General features: G+C 65.0%; 4 protein-coding genes across 4 annotated transcripts; all 4 read right to left on the reverse strand.

Moving 5' to 3' along the window:
• Window positions 1-96: 96 nt before the first annotated feature.
• Window positions 97-5,362, reverse strand: CHLRE_16g694900v5 (uncharacterized protein). The gene is made up of 10 exons (XM_043071795.1): window positions 5,235-5,362; window positions 4,968-5,068; window positions 4,525-4,806; window positions 4,105-4,247; window positions 3,526-3,969; window positions 3,042-3,296; window positions 2,385-2,851; window positions 1,862-2,072; window positions 1,559-1,639; window positions 97-1,341 (listed from the first exon to the last, which is right to left on the reverse strand). Exons 2-10 carry the CDS (start codon window positions 5,041-5,043, stop codon window positions 1,138-1,140), a joined length of 2,163 nt encoding a protein of 720 aa, XP_042915282.1. The 5' UTR covers window positions 5,044-5,068; window positions 5,235-5,362; the 3' UTR covers window positions 97-1,137.
• A 94-nt stretch (window positions 5,363-5,456) lies between these two features.
• CHLRE_16g694850v5 (uncharacterized protein) lies at window positions 5,457-12,392 on the reverse strand. The gene is made up of 14 exons (XM_043071794.1): window positions 12,066-12,392; window positions 11,930-11,979; window positions 11,687-11,819; window positions 11,242-11,405; window positions 10,996-11,040; window positions 10,552-10,636; window positions 9,818-9,937; window positions 9,414-9,530; window positions 9,000-9,082; window positions 8,407-8,544; window positions 8,047-8,106; window positions 7,240-7,372; window positions 6,723-6,862; window positions 5,457-6,429 (listed from the first exon to the last, which is right to left on the reverse strand). Exons 1-14 carry the CDS (start codon window positions 12,091-12,093, stop codon window positions 6,331-6,333), a joined length of 1,395 nt encoding a protein of 464 aa, XP_042915283.1. The 5' UTR covers window positions 12,094-12,392; the 3' UTR covers window positions 5,457-6,330.
• A 94-nt stretch (window positions 12,393-12,486) lies between these two features.
• CHLRE_16g694809v5 (uncharacterized protein) lies at window positions 12,487-15,892 on the reverse strand. The gene is made up of 9 exons (XM_043071793.1): window positions 15,782-15,892; window positions 15,624-15,673; window positions 15,447-15,529; window positions 14,210-14,298; window positions 13,854-13,865; window positions 13,530-13,593; window positions 13,298-13,322; window positions 12,986-13,147; window positions 12,487-12,867 (listed from the first exon to the last, which is right to left on the reverse strand). The coding sequence occupies exons 1-9, from the start codon at window positions 15,820-15,822 to the stop codon at window positions 12,737-12,739; spliced, it is 657 nt and encodes a 218-aa protein (XP_042915284.1). The 5' UTR covers window positions 15,823-15,892; the 3' UTR covers window positions 12,487-12,736.
• Window positions 15,893-16,028: 136 nt separating this feature from the next.
• Window positions 16,029-21,002, reverse strand: CHLRE_16g694800v5 (uncharacterized protein). Its single transcript, XM_043071792.1, has 9 exons — window positions 20,150-21,002; window positions 19,149-19,493; window positions 18,765-18,871; window positions 18,345-18,429; window positions 17,711-17,854; window positions 17,214-17,320; window positions 17,001-17,094; window positions 16,666-16,755; window positions 16,029-16,459 (listed from the first exon to the last, which is right to left on the reverse strand). Exons 1-9 carry the CDS (start codon window positions 20,591-20,593, stop codon window positions 16,325-16,327), a joined length of 1,551 nt encoding a protein of 516 aa, XP_042915285.1. The 5' UTR covers window positions 20,594-21,002; the 3' UTR covers window positions 16,029-16,324.

Consider the following 21,002-nt stretch of genomic DNA (forward strand, 5'->3'; position numbering starts at 1 on the left):
CTTACGGATTCGGATAGGACAGGTGGGGATTGGTACTTGTAGACTGTCCCAGGCTGTCCTGACACCGCTGCAGTGCTGATTCGGGTTGGTCCTTAGGGTTTTGAATAGGGAGACCTGGAGCGCAGCGCATACTCGGCGCCCCTGGTACCCGCCCCTCAGCACCCGTGCCGCCCCCGAACCCCACCGGGGCCCTTCCGCGTCTTGCAAGTCAACACGGTTCGTGACGGGTTCATAATCGGCACTAATGCACCGGCTGAATGCACCAGTCCCCAGTCCTGACTAACCACATGATTATCCTAACGTAAGCAAGCGAAGCCCGCGCATGCCACTGCTGCCGCCTCAGCCGCCGCATCTGCCGCAGCCTCGGCCTTGAAAGACTACTGATGTCGAGGCCACTCCATTGTAAAAGCATAGGCCACGCTTCCCTCATCGCTCTTTTGCATTTTTGGGTTCCCTCTAGTTTGGGCTGGTATCTACAACCACCCTGCCCACACCCCACACGCCCCCTCTGCCCCACTCCCCTCAGGCCGCTGCAGTCCACCTTCCCGCGCCTGACGGACGTGTGCGTGCACGACTGGCCCGCAGCCACCCGCCTGCCAGCCCTCACCACACCCGCCCAGCCCGCGTCCACCCACACCACCTCTTCTTCTTCCACCCCACCAGCCCTTCGCAACCTACCCACCTCGGCCTCGCCTCAACCGGCTTGGGCCTGTCGCTGACACCTCCGCTGTCGCCTGCGGCTCCGCCGCCGCCGCTGCCGGCGTCTCTGACGGCCAGCCTGACGCGGCTGACGCTGGTGCCGCACAGCCCCTACACCGCGGCAGAGGGTGGCGCCGTGCACGCCAACCTGTTGGCCCTGGCGCGCGCAGATGATAAACCTCAGGGTGGGAGTGGGGGTAGTTCATTGCGGTTCTACAGTCTCCAGTCCCCCACACTGCAAAGGCTGAAGGCAGGCGTCTGCACTCCGGCAGTCGCAAGTCAGAACCACACGCGTCAAGCCCCTTCGCTGCGGTCCTACGTCTCCTCTGCAACCGACCGCCTAGTCCGCCAGCCATCAGTGCCTGCAGCAGCTGGGGCCCGCTGTGGCTGCTGCTGCAGCAGCAGCATGAGTCCAGGCCCCCTTCCACAACCGCATGCCTAGCGACCCCAGCCAGTGCCAGTGCCAGCAGCAGCAGCCGGCAGCAGGTCCAGCCGCGCTAGCCGCGCCATGGCCGCGGCCAGCTGCTCCTCACTCCTGATGTCCTCACGCACCGCCGGCCGCCGCCGCACCACTACTGTCACCACCACTGCGGTACCGTCCTGCCGCTGCTGCAGCTGCTCCTCCTGCTGCTGCGGCCACACCTGTGCGGCGACACGGCGGCACCACAGGTGTGCATGCATGTCGGCGGCACGCGTACAGCTGATGAAACAAACATACACACACAAACACACACGCACACGGGGGCCGCACACACCTGCTGCTTACAGTGCATATACAGAAGTTCAAAAGCACCACACAACACACGCACGCACGCACGCACGCGCACAAACACACAAACAGGCTCCAGCAGCAGCTCACCCGCCAGACTGCCTCGTCCAGCACAGACCGTGCTTTCATCCCCAGGTAGAACTTGTTGAAACTCAGGTCAGACAGCAGCGCCTGCGGGCCAAGGGGGGGCGGCGTAGGGCGGCAGGCGGGGACAGCGTGGGAGATGACAGCAGTAAGCGATAGCATGTGCGTGTGTGAACGGCGGGCGGGGCGTGTGATATCTCACCGCATGCATGACAGGTAGGCGTGTCTGACGCGCACGCGCGCCGCAACGTATGTATCAGCGTCGGAGGAATGCGCGTGACAAAGTCTGTCGGCCTCTTCCCCACTTACCGAGGTGCCGCGCTGCTGCATCGCCTCCTCCGTGAACAGCCCCAGCTGCTCGCCGCGCCGCAGCAGCAGCTCCGTCACCTCCACCGCCAGCTGCCGGTGTGGGGCGCGCGCGGCCGTGTGCAGCGGGCCCCAGTGCGCCTTGGTGCGGGCGGCCAGGGCGGCGGCGTCCAGCTGTGGCAGCAGCCAGCGCAGCACCCGCAGCAACGTGTACCTGTATGTGCATGTGCATGCGTGGACACAGACACGCGGTTGCTTGTTTGCTTGCTTGCTTGCTTACTTGCGCATCTCCCGAGTAAGGTGCCAACCCTTTCCCCATGTGCTCCCATTTATGATTCCAGTTGCTGCTGCAGTCATTGTGCTATCTGATAACAAGCACCGTGCAGCTAGCTACGGCGGGGTGCCGTACGTCCGCACGCGCGCACGCACGCACTACACGCACGCACGCACTACACGCACGCACGCACGCACGCACGCACGCACGCACTACACGCACAACATACACGCATAACACGCTCGGCCGCACCTGCAGCAGGCGTGCAGCAGTGTGTCCATGTGCGCAAAGTCCGCCTGCAGGCACAGCTGACGGAAGCCGGCAGCCCCGAACGCCGCCAGCAACAGCTCCAGCAGCAGCAGCAGCCGGCCCTGCAGCCCATCCGACAAAATGCGCGGCGGCGGTGGGGCCTCCTGGTGCTGCAGCGCATGCTGCGGACCCTCAGCCGCTATCAGCTGCTGCCTCTGCTCCTGTTGTGCCGCCGCCACCGCCTGCTCTCGCGCCGGCCAGTGCGCTGCCGCTGCCGCCTCCTCCGCCGCCTCCTGCGGTGGCGGCGCCGTCGCCTCCAACTGTTGCTGCTCCTGTTCTGGCAGCAGCCCCTCCGCCTCCAGCGCGGAGTATAGCGCCATCATCATAATGCCGTGTTGGCGGTCGGCGTCTCCGTTCTTGATGTTCACCACACGGACGAGGTCAGGCCGCCCGTCGGGGCCAGCCAGCTCCTGTTGCTCGTACACACACGCGGGCACACACACACGGGATTGAGGGGTCTGGGCTAGAGGCTGCTTGCGTGGTTGGAAGCACGGACACGGGCAATGTGGCTTGTGGAGACCGCAGACCAGTCGTGCCTACGTACGGTATGCCCCGACTGCTCCCCACCCACCCACCCACCCACCCATAAGTTGCACCCACCGTCAGCACCACGCGGAAGGCATCAGCGGCGGTCTCCCGCCTCTCAGCGGTCATGGCGCTGCGGAGCAGGCCCACCACCCACTGCGCGTCTCTGCGCTCCCGGTCTCCCTCCGAGGGCTCCCGGTTGCTGCTGCTGCTGCCACCCGCTGCTACAGCTGATGCTACAGCAGCGCCTGCAAGACTGCCCTCTTCGCCTCCAGAGCCGTTTCCCTCCTCGCCGCCGCCACCTTGCCCGCCTGCTGCTAGCTCTGGCGCCTACGGCAGGCATACATGCAACCGTGCAGGCAGCATGGGGTTCATGCGTTGGTTGGCTATCGGCTACCTAGCGACCAGGCTCTCGCACCCTGTGTAATTACGGTGACGCTGGGGGCAACGGAGCCCATACGTTGCAAACAGGAGTGAGTAATGCGCAACAGCTGCTCCCCCGCCCTGACCAGCAGCACAGTCTCATGAGCGATTCACTGCTGTGCGCACGTCAACACACCTGCTGCCGCACGCATCGCGCGACCAGCTGCTGCTGGTGCTGCTGGTGCTGCTGCTGCTGCTGCTGCTGCTGCTGCTGCTGGTGTTGCGGGTGCACCTGCGGGTGTCCCCTGCCCCTGCCTCTGCCACGGCTGCGGCCACGACCACCGGCAGCAGCAGCAGGTCTGGCGGCTCCTCCAGCGCCCTCCACGCTGCCGCCGCCGCCTCGCTCCTCAGGAGCACAGTCGCCCAACTCGCCACCGGCCGCCGGCTGCCGCCGCTGCGGCGGCCCGCCCCGCCGCTCGTACGGCAGCCGTGCTGGCTGTACACTGTACATCACAGCCACTGGCTGTACCGGCACGTACCCCAGGTGTACAGTTTTCTCGTTGCGTGTCCGCGTGTAGGGCTCGCACGCCAGGTCGGGGGGCGGGGCATCCCCACAATAGACCGGGAAGTATTTGGTGACCTTGCGGGTTGAGGGTATTTGAGATGGGCGAGGTTATAAACGTGTGGCGCCGGCGTCATGGCACGCAGCAAACTTGATTGATCCGCTTCCATCCATCCTGCAGGAGGGCCCTGGGCTCGCTTCCCGCGCACGCACCTTGTGGAAGGCATGTCCTGCGTCCCTGCAAGCCTCGCAGTACGCCCGGCCGCAACTGCAGCGGTCGCCGCTCTTGGACCCCACACCAAAATTGTGAGGCGCACATTGGTGGCGCAGCTTCACTGGCTCTGCATTGCCACCAGCTGCATGAGGGGGGGCGGGAGGAGAGGGGGGGGGCGGCGGCACAGGCAGCCGACTGCTGGTCAAAGCCGTGCCTTCAAGGAAGCAAGTCTAGGTTGATCGCGCAGGTCGGCGTCGAGTCGAGCCAACCTTGCGCCTTGCCACCGTGGCATAAACGCAATCTAGACTGTGCTCTGTAACTTGAGAGCGCCTTGCCTCCATCCTTATATACAGGTTACACCTTGCGCACTTGCTAGACATGCCACTTGAATTTGTTGCCTGATGCACCCGTTCACTCACTTGGGTTCCAGCCCGGCTTCACGCCGGGTTCCGCCAGGAAGGCATGCAGGCGGGCCGGGTCGGGCGGGGGCAGGAACTTGGGAGCCAGCGGACTCGCCGCCGGCCCCGGCAGCCCCTGCAGCTGCAGCTGCTGCGGGTGGCACAGCTTGAGGAGCTCCAGAGCCACGGCCTGCACGGCGTCATCGGACTGCCGGTCGCTGGGCCCTGACAGCTCTTTGAGGCCCAGCCTGGTCGCCAGCGGCAACTCCTCGGGTGGCAGGGCCGCGACATGCGCCGGGATGTCTGCGACGGATGGGGGTTTGTTTGTTTGTGAGCGAGGCATCGGCAGCAGGGATGTCCCAAGTTGACAGGCGGTCGGAAATGCTTGCTTTGAGGCTCGCACCTGGCACAAGAATCAATGGATGGCACACAGGCGGCCCCAACCCTGATGCTCACCGCCTCACCTGCGTCGTCGGCCAGGAGGTTTTCGTGGAACGCTCGGAGCTCGCGCTCGCCCCCATCCGCCTGCTCTTGCGCCATGTCCAGTCTCGCTCAATTCAGTCGTCTGCGAATGCGGCAGGAGCGCATAGGTGTCGTGAGGGCGTACGTGGTGCTAGGTGGTAAAAGAATCAGGGGGGGCGGGTGCACGGCGTGCTGGCACGTTCTGGCGCCCCTCCCCCCGTTCGTGACTCTCGCACGCTCTCGCCCGGGTGTCCTGGACACACACGCACCTGGATCCAGCTCGTTCAAGCGCTAACACGGGTCAGAGATTGCCTAGCACGGGTCAGCGAGCCAGGCTCGCCCGCTGAGCGAGCATGTGCGACGGAATTCGGCAGGCTCGTTGCGAGCACACGGCGTTTAGAGAATAGCGATGCATATGAATAAGCGAGCTTGTAAATGGTGAGATTGATGCAGGTTGGAGGGAGAGCTACGATTCCAGATTGGACCGTCTCTGGTTTTATGAGATCGGTCACTGGTCCGAATCCAACCCCTCGCTTCTCGCCCGGACAGGGTCTGCTTCCCCGGCTGGCCTGCTCTTCCTGGCTCTTCCCGGCTTTCCCGCTCCCCATGGTTCCACCTGCCCTTATGCACACCTGGAAAGAAGGAACTATAGTACACATTGCCATCAATGCGCACGCGCGCACCCACACACACTCCGGTTATGTTGCAACCGGGTCCGATTTCGACCCACTCGGCTGCGGACGCGCGCACCCCACGCCCCCACTCACCGAAGCCCAGACAGCCGCCCGCCCCGCATCCCGGTTCGTGGCTGACAGACCTTTCCGCACGCACGCCACCTCCCGCCAGTTCCCTCCAACGCCGCCTCCAACGCCGTTCCCGCCCTGCCGCACAGCAAGGGGGCAGCCTGTGCAAAACGGGCAGCCACCCGAACAACGGTCCCGTCCCAATCCCGGTGTCATACGTCCATTGCATGCACACTGGCGCACTGGCTGGCGCCTGGACCCGGGGAGAGGGGCGCCATGTGGTTATGCCAGCAGCCCATGTCTCGCGCCGTGCCTCGCATCCCCGCCGTGTAGGGGCGCCCGACGTGTCCCCAGCCGGCCCCACCCATCCGCCCACAAGCCCCGCCTCATCACCACACATGGCTGCCCCCCCCCCCCAAAGCACACCCACACCCACAGCACCCGCCCGATCGCCTCCGTCGCCTGCTCGACCTGCATGTGCCGTCGGGCGGCGCCCCGGGCACGGCCCCTAGGGTGCAGGACGGCCCCAGCCCTGCTGCTGCCTCCACCCACGCCTAGGTATTGCTGTGCTGCTGCTGCTACAGCTGCCGCCGCCGCCGCTACAGCCGCTACAGCCCCCCTCTTAGGTGGTGTACTCGGCGTTGATCTTGACGTAGTCGTAACTCAGGTCGCAGCCCCACGCCATGCCCCTGCCCGGCCCCTTGCCCACAGTCACGAACACCTGAGGTGGGGTGGGGTGGGGTGGGGCGGAAGAGAGGGGCCGGAAGGGGAGGTTCTGGTGGGCGTGGGGAGCTGCTGCCCTGTGGTGTTCGGAGAAACAGCCCGGCCCCAGACAGTGCCCAGCCACTCTGCCCAGCCCACCACACGTCCGTGCCGATACCCACACCTCCATCCACCCGCACACATCCACGCGTTCCTCCCCTCAGCCCGGTTTGGTTTAGTTTGGGCTGGTATCTACAACCCCCCTCCTTAACTAGTCATGAATGTAACCCCCCCGCACACACACACACACACCTGCACGGTGCCGTGCACTGCGCACGTGTCCTTGAGGTACTTGTTGGCGGCGGCCTTGTCGAAGGGCAGCGGCTGGCCGTCCCTCATCAGCGTCATGGCCCCCAGCCGCACGCCCAGATCCGCCTGGTCGAAGATGATGCCTGCGTGTCGTGGTGGTGGTGGTGAAGAGGTGGGGGAGGGCAGGGGGAGGGCAGGGGGAGGGCAGGGGCGCGACTGACGAGAGGACGGCTGAGGGTGCTTTCCTACCGCACGCACATACATACTGTGTGCCGGTGCCCCTGCCGCCCCATTTCCCCGGCCCCCTCCTCTTCTTCCTCGGTTTCAGCCAACCCCTGCACACGTACACACGTACACACACACGTCCACACACACACACACACACACACACGCGCGCGCGCACACACACACACGCACACACGCGCGCGTGTGTATGGCGGCTTTGTTCCGTTTGTTCTGTGTTAAACACACACGTACACGTACGCACACGTACACACACGCGCGCGCGCGCAACCCGCACCCGAGTAGCCGGCAGCCGCCGCGATGCGCCCCCAGTTGGGGTCGTGCCCGAAGAAGGCGCTCTTGGCCAGCGAGGAGCCGGCCACGGAGCGGGCAATGACCCGGGCGTCCGCGTCACTGGCGGCGCCCGTGACCTGTGCGTGTGTTGTGTGTGTGTGGTTGCGAGTGTGTTTATAAACGAGACGAAAGCCCGCCCAGACGACGCCGGAGTTACTTGTGAGTGTGTGTGTGTGTGTGTGTGTGATTAGGTGTGTGTATGGGTGTGTTTGTGTGTGTGTGAGATTAGGGGGGTGTGTGTGTGAGATTAGGGGTGTGTGTGTGTGTGTGAGTGTGTGAGATTAGGTGTGTGTATGTGTGTGTGTGTGTGTGTGAGATTAGAGGTGTGTGTGTGTGTGTGTGTGAGAGAGAGAGAGTGTGTGTGTGTGTGTGAGATTAGGTGTGTGTATGTGTGTGCGCGCGCCCCCACGCCGTACTGTGCCATCAGGACCCAGTGGGACACGGAGATCGCTGAACCTCACACACAGCGGCATGGCCTGGACTGGGCCGGCCGGGTCTGGGCGAACGCCGGACCTGTGGCTGAGACGCATGCCGCCGCCCCCACATGCCCACACCCACCTGCACGCCTACACCCCCCCCACACACACCCAAACAACCGCACACACACCCAAACAACCACACGCGCACACACCCAAACAACCACACCCAAACATCCACACCCAAACAACCACACACACACCCAAACAACCACACGCGCACACACCCAAACAACCACACCCAAACAACCACACACCCACACACACACGCCCACCTCGATCTCCAGCAGGCAGGTGGCGCCCTCGCCGTCCCAGGCGATGGACTTGGCCAGGCCCTGTGGGGGGTGGGGGGGGTGGAGGGGGTGGAGGGGTGAGGTGCGGGAGGAGTGAATGGGGGTTACATTCATGATTACGTAAGAAGTGAGGGGGGCCCGGGTCGCGGTGTGGCGGGCTTGCCTTGTGAAGGCCCCTTGCATACCGACATCCACAGACCGCGCACAAGCCGTCCCCGGGCGCCCCCCGATCGAGCCGCTTCCACCCAACCCCCACCCAACCCCCAAACCGCCCCCCACTTCAGGGTTGGTTCAGTTTGGGCTGGTACTGTCCACCACCCCTCCACCCCCCCACCCCCCCACCTGCATGAGCGCGGTGACTGCGGCGTCCAGCAGCTGCGCGTCCTGGCTGGCTGGGTCGGTGATGGGCGGGTTGCCGGCGGCGCCCGAGGCCAGCCCGATGACGCAGTCGTTGGTGCTGGTGTCGCCGTCCACCGTGATCTGGTGGGGGTGGGGGGTGAGGAGGCGGGTGTGGGGGGGAGGCGGGGGGGGGGGGGGCTTCACATTCATGATTGTTCAAGAAGTGAAGGCGTAGCCAGGAACGGAATATGTAGCAGGGGGCGACAGGTAGGAGAAAGGGGAGCGAGTGGGAGGTGCAAGGGGGGTTGGTGATGGTGGTGGAGAGGAGGCAATGCGGATGTCCGCCCGCAGAGCTCCCTCCCCCTCCAGCAGCTGTCCTGACAACGCTGGCACACGTGCCCGTGCCCCCCGTGCCAACCCCCTGTGCACCCACCCTCCTGCTCCTGTACGACCCATCCACCCCTCTGCCACATACAGACACACACGCACACACACGCATACACACACACACACACACACACACACACACACACACACGCACACACACGCATACACACACACACCTCCCCCCCGCGCAACCCCCCCCCGGCCCTCACCGAGTTGAAGGACGCCACCGAGGCGCGCTTCACAATGCCCGTCCACACGTCGCTGGACACCGCGGCGTCACACGTCACCACACCTGCGGTTGGCGGGCGAGGTCGTGTGGTGTGGTGTCGTGTGCGGGGATGTTGTAAGAAACGTGCAGCTTCGGTGACCGCGCCCTCCCTCCTTCCTTCCGTTCCACAGCCCCACCCCGCATCCCCTCCGTCCCCCAAACACGCTCCGTCCCTCTTACCCGCCCCCCCTCTCCACGCTCTCCTCCTCGCTCTTTTGCATTGGGTTCGGTTTAGTTTGGGCTAATATCTAACCCCCCCCCGCATGCTGGCCATGTTCAAATGGATCATGCCGCTGCCCCAAAACACACACGCCCTCCCACGCCCCATCTGCCCCGTTCTTCCACCCCCCCTCACCCAGCATGGTGGCCATGTTGGGGTGGATCATGCCGCTGCCCTTGCACATGCCGCCCACCGTCACCACCGCGCCGCTGCTGAGCGTCACGCGCAGCGCAGCCTCCTTGGACACCAGGTCTGTGCGGGTGGGGTGGGGCGGGGTGGGGTGGGATGGTGGGGTGGGGTGGGGTGGCGGGCGGGGGAATGGAGGTGTAAGGCGGGGCCGGTCAGCCAAGGGCAACGCCGAAGCTATGGAGTCATGGACTCATTCATGGCGTGTCATTTTGACACCTCCAAACTAGTCATGCCTGCAACCCCCATCTCTCCAACACGCACACGCCCACACACGCACACAGCCCCTTCCACTTCTCTGTACCAATCCTTGCACCCACCCTCCCCCCGCCCGCCCCTAGGCACGCACGCACCGGTGGTGGTGATGGCCACTGCGGCCCGGTGCGCGTCCGCGGTGCTGGCGCCCAGGCTGGCGGGCAGCTGCGGGATGGCGGGCAGGAAGGACTCCATCTTCATGCGCCGGCCGATCACACCTGCAGGGGGTGGGGTGGGGTGGGGTGGGGGGCAGAGGCGAGGGGGAGGAGCTCAAGAGCAAACCTGCGGGTGCGCGGCTGCGTGTGCGGGTCGCTTGCCGCCGTGCGCCCCCCCCCCTGGCCGCCGAGGTCACACCGCAGCGCTGACCAGCCACCGCAGCGCTGTCAGCCGGCGTGGCGTGGCATCCCCCTTAGCCCCACCCAACTGCTCACGTGCCCCCGGAGCCCCTTGAGCCCCGACCCCCATTCGCCGACCCATCAGCCCTGTCGCCCCCCAGGCGTCATGGCTGCACTGCGACTTGCAAGCTACCTGGCAGCCCGCACCCCACACACACTGCCGCGGCCCGGCCCTGCTCTCCACACACCCCTCCCGGCCCCCTGCTAGCCCTTTCCCAGCCCCACAGCCCCCCAGCCCCACAGAGCCAGACCCCCCACAGAGCCAGACCCCCCTTGTCGCCCTCCCGTCACCACCGACTCTCTTGTTTACTGCGCCTTTCCTCAACACTGGCCCCTCTAACCTCCTCCTCTTCCCGCCCCTTTCCCGCCCTCCCGTCTCTGGTCTCGCATTCGGAAACACCCCTCCCCTCCCCTCCCCTCCCCTCCCACTGCCTCACCGGTGGACTGCAGCAGCACGTCGTCCGCCTCCACGCCCAGCGCCGCCGCCAGGGCCTGGGCGCAAGCCACCGAGTCCTCGTAGCCCTGAGGGGAGGCAGGTGGGGGGCAGCAGCAGCAGCAGGGGGGTGGAGGCAGCGGGTGACGAGCATTGGGCGGGTGCAGGTAAGCCAGAGAGCGGGGGGGGGGGGTTCACATTCGTGATTATTTTAAGTGGGGGGGCTGCCAGTGTGTCAGGGCCAGCTGCCAGCCGTGTGGTGGGCTGGGCCGCCGAGATGCCCCCATGCACCGGGCTCCGGTGACCCGGTGACCCAGTCCCCAAACCAGTCCTGGCCGCAGTCCTTGCCGCAGTCCTGGCCGCAGTCCTGGTCGCCTTGCCCCTCCCCTCCCCTCCCCAGCCCAGCCGCCCAGCCGTGTTCCAGGCCGGTGCCGCGTACGGCACACACCTGGGTGCCCGTGGCGGCGTTGGCCTGGCCGGCGTTGGTCATAACCTGTGCGGTTACAGGGGGAGGGTTACAGGGGGGTGCGGTTACAGGGGAAGGGGGGAGGGTTACAGGGGAAGGCAGACACGCCGCTGTCAGGGAGGGCCGCCCCGGCACACCCAGAGCCGTCCGCCCCGCCCCTTGCACCCGTCTCCTACCTGGCCCCACCTCCCCCTCCCCTCCCGTCTCCGCCCCACCACCCCGCCCCACCGCGCGCACGGTCTTGCGGCGGCTGAGCACGTCCTTGCAGTACAGCACGGGCGCGGCGCACATGACGTTCTGCGTGAAGGTGCCGGCCACGGTGGCGGGCGCGTCCGCCACCACCAACGCCAGGTCGCCCTTACGGCCGCTGGCGCGCAGGCCCGCGTACACGCCTGTGAGTGCAGCGCATGCATGTGTTAAGGGGGGGGCAGTCAGGAGGAGAGACAGGGGCGTGTGGGTTGGGTTGGGTTGGCTGGCCGGGTTGAGTTGCTGGGCAAGTTGAGAGGAGGTTGTGTGGAGTTGAGGGGGGTCGAGGAGAGAAGGGGGCACGGTACCGGCGCCCCCCTTCCCTGCCCCTTCTTCAGCTGCCCGTCCCCCCTTTCCCGACCCCCGAACCTCCTTAACCCTCCTCCTTCCCCTTGCCCTCCACCCTCAGGCCCACTGCTGGACCCACCAGTGGCCTTGAAGCCCTTGGCCGCGCACACGCCGCCCTCCACCTTGGCCCATGCGCCGTCGGGAATCAGGTCGGGCGCCGCGGGGATCACAAAGCTCTCGGCATCAGTGGACACAGCACGCTGCACAGTCACCTGCGTCAACGGAGACGCGTGAAGGGCGTCGGCGCTCGTCTAGGGCCATCACGTGTTGCTGACTTCGATCGCTTCGCACGGACTCGACGCTCCTCGCATGCGCGACCTACCGTGCGGGGCGCAACAGTGCGAGTCGTGGGCCTCGCCACGAGGCCACGGCCTGCGGCGGGTCGGAGCGCAGCAGTCAAAGCCGGAAAGCTTGCACTTGCACAAACCTAAGTCTCACGGAAACGCAATTGTACTCACCGTGTGCAACGCGTTGTAGGGACTGCATTGTGGGTTACTTCTAAATACACTGGTTCCGGCGCTGTGCGAGGCTTTAGCCTAGGGCTTGCTGCAATCAAGGCCGAGTAGTTGTCTTGCCGCTGCATCTCGCCAAACCAGTAGAAGTTGTGTGCAATTATGCATGCACACTCTCGTCCTGCACACTACCCCATACCGACTTGGGCTGCTTGCAGCGTTGCGTCCCTATGAGACTGGCTTTGTGTTGCTGCTTTTGCCACATAGCTCTGCTGCATATGGGCACCACCGACGATACTGTATTCACAACGTTGGTTCAGCGAGTGCATATGGAGGACGCCCTTGAAAGTGAACTATGGCATGGACCCTCGGCAGCTGCACCTCCCTCTTCCCGGTCAGGCGGCAGCCGCGGGACATGGGGCAGGTCCCGGTAAATGGGGATACAGCTCAGGCGGACACATTACGGTCGTGCACCTGGGTAATCGCGCACCTTGCACTGTCAGGGACAGCAACCTCAGCAGCAGCACCCCTCGCCGCTCCTGGACGCTTGTCCACATGCCCGGCGCTACTGGAGCACATGCAGGCTGTGAAACCGTTACAGCATGAGAGTCCTCTACACAAAATCATAATGATCACAGAGCCGTTGGCGACTGCCTTTCATCAGCGGCACGCCCTCGTCAGCGGCAGCCAGCAGCCGCCGCCGCCGCCACGTGTTGCACCAGCACCGCCGCCGCCAGTGACGCCAGCAGCAGCAGCGACAGCCGTGGCGGCCGGGCGGCGGGCAGGGCGCTACCGGAAGTCGGTGGGGCTGCACACACGTGCCAATACACACACGCGTGGCAGATGGTCAGCACGGGGTGGAGGTTGCATGGGAGGTTCGCAGGTCCGTCATGGCCCTCTGCCCAGCTCCCTGGGGCACATCTTACGTGGCGGGCGCCGGGGGCTGGGCGGGGGAGGCGAGGGCGGGGACGGCGACGAAACGGGGGAGGGAGGGGCGGGGGAGGGAGGAGCCGGCGAAGGCGGCACAGGCGAGGGTGGCTCGGGCGAGGGAGGGGCAGGTGGTGACGGCGGAAGTGGGGGCACATTGCCTGTGGACGCACATACAGCAGGGGCGGCGGAAGCGGGTACGTGTCATGCGACGTGGCGAGTGGCTTCAGCTCGTGCCCGGCAGGGAACCGGGTGGCCAGGGCCAGGCGACCCGCGACCCGGCGTGCAGCAGCAAGCCGGCCGCCACCTACACGGGTTGTCGCGTGCGTAGAGGCCCTGCAAGTGGGCGGGCCACACGTACGGGCACATGGGCACATGGGGCCGGAGGTCTGTGAGGTGACGCAGACGGCAGTGAGGCGAACTTGAGGCGACGCACACAGCAGGGGAAGCGGGGAAACCTTTCACCGCTTGGCCTGCCTGGCTTTACCCCGCCCTCGCTCCCCCCCCCCCACACACACACACACACGGCCCCGTCCTGCCCACCTGTGTGGGCTGGCTGAAGGTGCTCTCATTGCCCAGCTTGGCTGGGTCGTAGTACGTCTTGAGCCTTTGGGCAGGTGGGAGGGGTTGGTTGGTTGATTTACTTCGGTGGCTACTTCAGCTGTTCAGCTGGCAATTGCTGTCCTGCCAACGCCAGGGAATACCTCTGAACTAATCCTGCCGGCAAACAGTTTCGCCGCAAGGAGAACAACAGGGGGTGTACGGCAATACGGCAATAATGGCAGCTACCGCCTAATGGTCAGGCTGGCAGGACTGCAGGAGCAGCAGGGGCCGCAGCCCAACCGCCCAACCGTGTGCGTGACTCACCATCCGGCGGTGCTGCAGGGGAGCATTCATGCGCATGTTGGCGACAGACGAGTTGTGCATATAGTGCATGCAGGGCGAAGGCGCGAGGGCGTGTAGAGGTGGTGATGCAGCAGCAACCCATCCAGCAGGGAAAGACAAGTAGCGGACGAGCAGGTTAGCGGGGCCGGCAAAATTAAGTTGGATAAGGTGTGAGCCCCTTGTGTTGCTGCTTTGAGCACGCACCTGAGCACTACCCGCGGCCCCGCCGCCCCCCCCCCCGCGTCCCACGCCCCCCCCCCCCCCCGGGCCCCCCGCGTCCCCGCCGCCGCACCGCCCCCCTCTAACCCCAGCAAGCCCCTCAGGCCCCGCTCACTCACTTGAATGCTCCGCAGCTGCAGCTGGCGCTGCAGGTGCCCGCCAGGCGCTGGTAATACTGCGTGGTGGTCTCGTTGGAGAGCTTGGCGACCTTCAGTGTAGCGGTAAAAGTAAGCATCTTTCATGTTGTTGATGCAAATCAGCTGCAAGCGCGCCCTTGGCTGCGTCCCTCCCTGTGCGGGCTGCTGTACGGCCACCAAATGCCGCCACATGCGCGCACGCGCGCGCGCGCGCACACACACACACACACACACACACACACACACACGCACACACACACACACACAGGGGCTCGTCACGAACAGCCGACGCGGCCACTGCGGCCGCGAGCGTGCCTAGCCTCGGTGCCGCCGTGGAGTGGGGAGCGGGAGGCCAGCTCCCGCCAGCCCACGGCGCACACACGTCACGCACAGCACACACCAGCTTGACACGCGTCTGGAAACGCTGCAACCGCCGCCCGCCACGTCCCCCATGCAGCCTCGACCCCGTTTAGTCGCAGTGCCACCGCTAACTCGCCCTCTTCCAATAGTGTTATTGTACTTAGTGGGCGGGATTTGGGACGCGTGATACCTAGCTTGTCTGCTGCACGCCGCCTCTCTTATCGCCGTTGCCATTCGCATGCCCGTGACACTTCCTCGCTGCCACCCTATGCCCATGCTTCCACCTTTGCCTATAGGTGAGCTCGACTACGACCAGCGGGCGGGAATCCGGGAATAAGGCGTGCTGGGTAAACGTTGTTTAGCGCGCCCAGGGTGCGGAGCATGGACGCATACAGGTGCATCGCGGGGTCAGGCCGAATGGTCGCCCGTGGGGTTCCAGGCTTATCGCGGGTAAGTATGACTACCTGGGTCACGACAGTCACGCGACGCTCGGTAAAATGGTGGGTATCGGTAAGTAACTCCGTCGCGTCATTGGGCGGGCTTTCGTTTCGTTTTTTAACACACACACACACACACACACATACACACACACACACACACACACACACACACACACACACACACACACACACACTGGATTCTGGGGGGTGGGGGATGGGGGGCTCGTCACGCACAGCCGACGCGGCCACTGCGGCCGCGAGCGTGCCTAGCCTCGGTGCCGCCGTGGAGTGGGGAGCGGGAGGCCAGCTCCCGCCAGCCCACGGCGCACACACGTCACACGCACACACACACACACACACACACACACACACACATACACACACATGTGCATTCATCCCGCCTGCACCCCCGCACGCACCGCTTGGGCGCTCAGGTCCGCGCCCGGCCAGGTGCGGCCGTCAAAGTCCTTGCCCTGGTAGAACGAGTAGCCCGAGATTGCGACTGCGAGCGGGCAGGCAGGCGGTGCGGGCCAGGCGGCGCCACCCATGACTAACACTACACATAAGCTTGCAGGCACCGATGCCGAGCGACTCACTGCTTTGCGCGTGCGTGCGCCATGAAAGGAGACAACATAGCGCGAGTGTGCTGCGCGGGCGTCACGTAAGAGGCAAATCCTTGGTAATGTCACTCATTAAGGAGTTTTTACGACGGCACCGCGAACTTGCTCCTGCAATCCCTCAGTTTCATACACACCAGTACGTGATGCGAGCAAGCGCTGCCCGATCTCTCCTCATTGTGGTGGAGGCGCCTGGGGCACACATGCCCACCCCAATGCCGTTTTCGTGCGGAAGCGCAGCTGTTACAGATGTTATAACTCGCGTTTACTTTTAAGTAGCCTAACATGAGGTATACTGTGCGCGTCCATCCAATGTTTGGCAGCGCGTGTAGGGGTCATTCCTCCGTCCACACGCGGGCCCCCACTTTCACGGGTTTGGGACTTCCAGCACGGCAGTTACAAGGCCTCTCCTGGAAGCTTTATCATACCTGTCTACCTGGACACCTTCCTAGCTGGGGCCACAGCTGCCCCTCACCATCAAACACTGTCCCATCGCACACCCTTTCCAGCCGTACGGTACGGTGCCGGCCCTTGAACGTCCCTCCAACTCACACCCATCCCTACCTAGCCACCCTCCAACCCGCAGCACCCCGCAGCACCCCGCAGCCAACGCCGCCCCAATCGCCTCCTGTCTACCCGCCACCACCAGCTCCGCCCCCGCCCCGCCAGCCCTGCATATCTCAGTACTCTATCTTGTGCAGCTGCTTGCCGCGCTCCCAGCTGCGCCCCACATCCTCCAGGTACTCCGACACGGGCACCAGGTAAGACCCGCGCCCGCCCCGCACCGGCGTGTAGCTCTGAAGGGAGGCGTAGGCCTGGGTGCGGGGGGGGGGGGATAGGGGGCGGGGGGCAGGGGATCAGGGGGCAGGGGGGACAGGGGAGGACAGGGTTTTGGTCGGGGCGGCCGGTACGGGGCAATCCGTGCCGCAAACGGCTCTGCGCGTGGAGGCCAGCCCGCGGAGTCAGCCCACCCACCCACACCCGCCCACACCCGCCCGCACCCGCCCGCACCCACGCCCACCTGCAGCAGCCGCAGCCAGTAGCAGGACCGCGCCCTCTTGGACAGGTAGGTCAGCGCCACCTGCTGCGCGGCGGCAGCCATACGCCGGGCCTGTGTGTGTGTGTGTGTGTGTGTGGGTGCGTGTGTGTAAAAAACCAGAGGAGGGTTGTAGAGGGGGGTTGTAGAGGGGGTTGTAGATACCAGCCCAAACTAAACCAAACCCAATGCATGTCCAACCACTCCCATCCCTGCACTGCCCCTCCAACCTGCACCCCTGTGTACTCGCAACACTGAAAGCTCCCCCGGAGCCCCCCACCCCTTCCCCCGCCATGGCCTCCGCCGCTGCCCCACCTCACCTCTTGGTCGTGGCTCTCCGCCCACTGCAGCGCCTCCAGCACGTCCTCCGGCCCCCCGCCCGCCTTCCACACAGGCACGTAGTGCTCGTACGGCCTGTGTGTGTGTGTTGGAGGCAGAGGAGAGAGGAAAGGACGTTGGGAACTGGGTCAACGCCGTGAGCGTGCCAAACCCCTCTCCCTCTCCCTCTCCCTCTCCGCCCCGCCCCCGCCCACCTCATGAGGTGGTAGTAGAAGGTCTTGTAGCCGCTGTCCTCCTTGAAGATCAGGCTGCCCAGCGGCATCAGCTGCTCCAGGCGGCTGCTCAGCGCCTGGCCGTCCAGCTGCGGGCGCGGCGTTGTGGGGTTGGGGGTGGTGGGGTTGAGGTTGAACCAATCCCGTAAGGAAACAGTCGCGCGGCAAGGAGAACTGCAGCTGCATATGCGAGTTGTTGGGGGTTGGATGGGGTGGGGTGGGGTGGGGTGGGGTGAGGGGTGTTGATGCATGATCAAAAAGACGAGATGATGTTGACGAGTGGGGGTTGCAAAGATTGGTACAGAGGAGTGTAGTGAAGTAGGGGTGGGGGTTTGGGTTGTTTCCACCATTCCCAAGGGGGGTTGAGGAGGCGGGTTGGGAAGGGGTTTAACGGATTGAGAACACGCGGCGGAGGAAGGGAGGGCCATCGATACCTCCGTACTCCCTCACACCTCGCTCCCCCTCCCCCCCACTCTCACGTGCAGCAGGTACTTGTAGGCGGCGTGCTTGGCCAGCGACACGCGCGGTCCGCTCTTGACGTCCAGCACGTCCGCGTGCCGGCCGCGCGCCGCCCACTCCATGAAGTGCGCCCGCACCGGACACGTCAGCGTGAAGGCAGACTCCTGCACAGCCAGCCAGCCAGCCAGACACAAACACACACACACACACCACATAAACACACACGCACACACACACACACACACACACAGACGAGCCGTGTGGGTCAGTGTCTGCCTGAGTGCGGGTTCAACACACCTAGCCGTCTACAGGCGGCCTTCTCTGCTGCGGGTTCCACGCCTCTGCCACACATGACCAGCACTTGTGCCAAGCCTGTTGTGTGCGGCTGCAAGGGGCCCTGCCCAATTTCCCTTTGACGGCTAGAGAGGACCCTCAGTGCTCCGCTCGACGCTCGTCTTCGTTGGTTTTGGTTTAGTTTTGGCTGGTATTTACAACCCCCCCTGCCCCCCCGCGTCAGACCCGGGCGCCAGGATCCCGGGCCGGCGCCTGCACCTGCCTGCACCTGCCTGCCTGCACCTGCCTGCACCCGCCTGCACCTGCCTGCCTGCACCTGCCTGCACCTGCCTGCACCTGCCTGCACCTGCCTGCACCTGCCTGCCTGCATATGGAGCTGTTGCGCGCGCCCCGCTTGAGCGTGCTGGCGGCGGCGGGGTGGATGTGCCGGTAGTACTTGGAGAACCTGAGGACACAAAAACACATGTGCGTGTCAGAGTGTGTGTGTGTGTGTGCGTGTGTGTGTGTGTTTGTGAAGTGCACACCGTATGACCCATGTACGGACTCAGCACACCCACCCACCCACCCACACCCTCCCCTGCGCGCCGCAGCCCTGCACCCGGCTCCACACTCACTCACGGTGCCCACCCCCAACCCCGCCCACTTCTTGATTGGTCATGAATGTAAACCCCACCCATACTCAAGCCCCGGGTTGACTCTTTGGTATTGGAACAAACTACCTACCCCCAACACCGCCCACCCACCCACCCACCCACCCACCCACCCACGCACCCGCCCCACCTGCCGAACACCACGGGCTTCTTGGCCTCCCAGGGGTAGGCCGCCGCCAGCTTGGGCGCGTTTGCCAGGTAGTTCTGGGTGTACTTCTTGGTGTAGAAGTGGAAGATCTGTGCGCAGGGAGGTGCAGGGGGGGCGCGGGCAGGAAGACTTGAAGAGGGTAGCGATAAGGGGCGGGGAGGGGTCAGGATTGGGCGGGGGAGGGGCGGGAGGAATGGCGGGAGATCGGGAGGGGTGTGAGGAGGGGGGCGAGGAGGGGGGCGAGGGTAGAGGGTGGAGGGTGTGGGGGTGGGGCCAAACACAGCCACACGCGATCTTTGCATTCCTTCGTCCCGTCCCTTCCTCACTCTCCACCACAGCCCCCCGCACCCCGCTACCACGGCCCACCGGGATCTTGATGTCGGCGTGTTCGTCCGAGGAGCAGAACCGCATCACCGGCGGCACGCGGCCGGGCGGGTGGTCCGCCCGCAGCACCAGCGGCTTGTCACTGCTGGCCAGCACAAACTCCACATCCGGAATAAGCGACCGCCCGCCGCTACTGCCGTCGCTGCTGCTACTGCTACTGCTGCTACTGCCATTATGACTACTACTGCTACTGCCGTACTGGCGCTGCAGGTCCAGCATGACCAGCATGTAGGTGAACAGGATGTTGACGTGGTGGCCCAGACCCGACAGCCGGGGCTCGTGGTCGATGATGTAGGGCACGCCGCCGTAGAAGGCCAGGGCCACACCCTGTGTGCGTGTGTGTGTGTGTGTGTGTGTGTGTGTGTGTTGCAGAGCACAAGGAAGGATCAAGCGCACACTGTTGTGTGTGTATGTATGTGTGTATGTGTGTGTGTGTGTCGGCACGCGGTGTATGTGTGTGTCGGCACGGTGTGTGCGTGGGGCAGAGGATGGCGGAGAGTGTTGAGGAGGATTGTGGGTGCGGCGGTGCGTCAGGGCTCCAGGGCCCCAGGGTGTTGGTCGGGACAGCCCGGGGCGCTGTTGCCCACGCCACCACGCCGCCACACCGTGCGTGTCCACACCGCATACGGTGCTCCACATGCGTGGCCACCGCCCCTCTCCCAGTGCCCAGTTCCCAGCAGTGGCACCGGGATTGCTCTCGGCGCCGGCATTGCCCCCATCCACACCCAGGGCGCGCACTTGAAACAAGGCAGTCGCCGCCGCCGCCGCCGCGCCGCTCCTCCGTACTCCCCAGCCCCCTGCATCACACATCCACAACCCCTCCCCCAATCCACAGCGCCCAAAGCATCACCCACCCCACCCACCCACCCACACGAACCCATCCACACGCCCGCCTTCCCAACCCCATGCATCCATCTTCCCAACACCTCTTCCGCACACACTTGAATACACATGCACACACTCACTCACACTCACTCACGTACCTTCTGCGACCCCTTGGTAGTGTACTTGTCAATGGCCAGCTGCAGCGCCTCCTCGGTGATGCCCCCACCGCTACTGCCCCCTTCCCCCCCACTCTCGCCATTGCTCTCGCCGCCCCCGCCGCCGCCCGCGCTGCTACTGCCCCCACCGCCGGATGTGTTCCACAGCGCCAGGTCCACCCCTATGCCGTCGTACAGCGGCCCCAGCGTGTCGCAGTACGACAGCTGCTCGTCCAGAGGGTAGCTGATGTTGCCGTAGTAACGGAGCAGGTCGGCACGTGCCACGTGGCGGGGATGGGGGCTGGGCAGCAGGAGGGGGAGGAGGAGCAGCAGGGGGAGGTGGACGGGTGACGGCCGCCGCGGGAGCTGGGGCCTGAGCCGGGCGGCCTGCTGCCGCTGCCGCTTTGCCCCTAAGCTAGATGCCGACGTGGGCTGCTGACTCGCCATGTCCGCCCTCCACCGGACGTGCTGCAAGAATGTCACCGTGCGCGGTGCGTGCGGCCGGCGGCAGCGTCACCGCTCCTTGTCGACGCTGGGCCGACCGCTGCCACTCAGCAACACCCAAAGCCCGACACCACATGTCGCGTCATTCAAAGAGCCATAGATGATAGCTTGGTCTCACGCACACTGAGACTCTACCGATGAGACTGGAGCGCAACACTTCAGGTTGGTACTGGAGTGGGACCGACGTAGACGTAATAGTAGTGGGTGTTTGCCGAGAGCCAGTGTAGTTTACCCAGAGACAGCTAGCCAGCTGCTGGAAATAAACTCAGAACGAGCACGGCGCCGAACCAATGTGGCTGCAACAGTTCGTCGTTGTAAGCAGTTGTCGCAGCACAAATGCGTGTGCAATAGC

This window comes from Chlamydomonas reinhardtii, chromosome 16 (assembly GCF_000002595.2).
Source record: "Chlamydomonas reinhardtii strain CC-503 cw92 mt+ chromosome 16, whole genome shotgun sequence".
Lineage (NCBI taxonomy): Eukaryota > Viridiplantae > Chlorophyta > Chlorophyceae > Chlamydomonadales > Chlamydomonadaceae > Chlamydomonas > Chlamydomonas reinhardtii.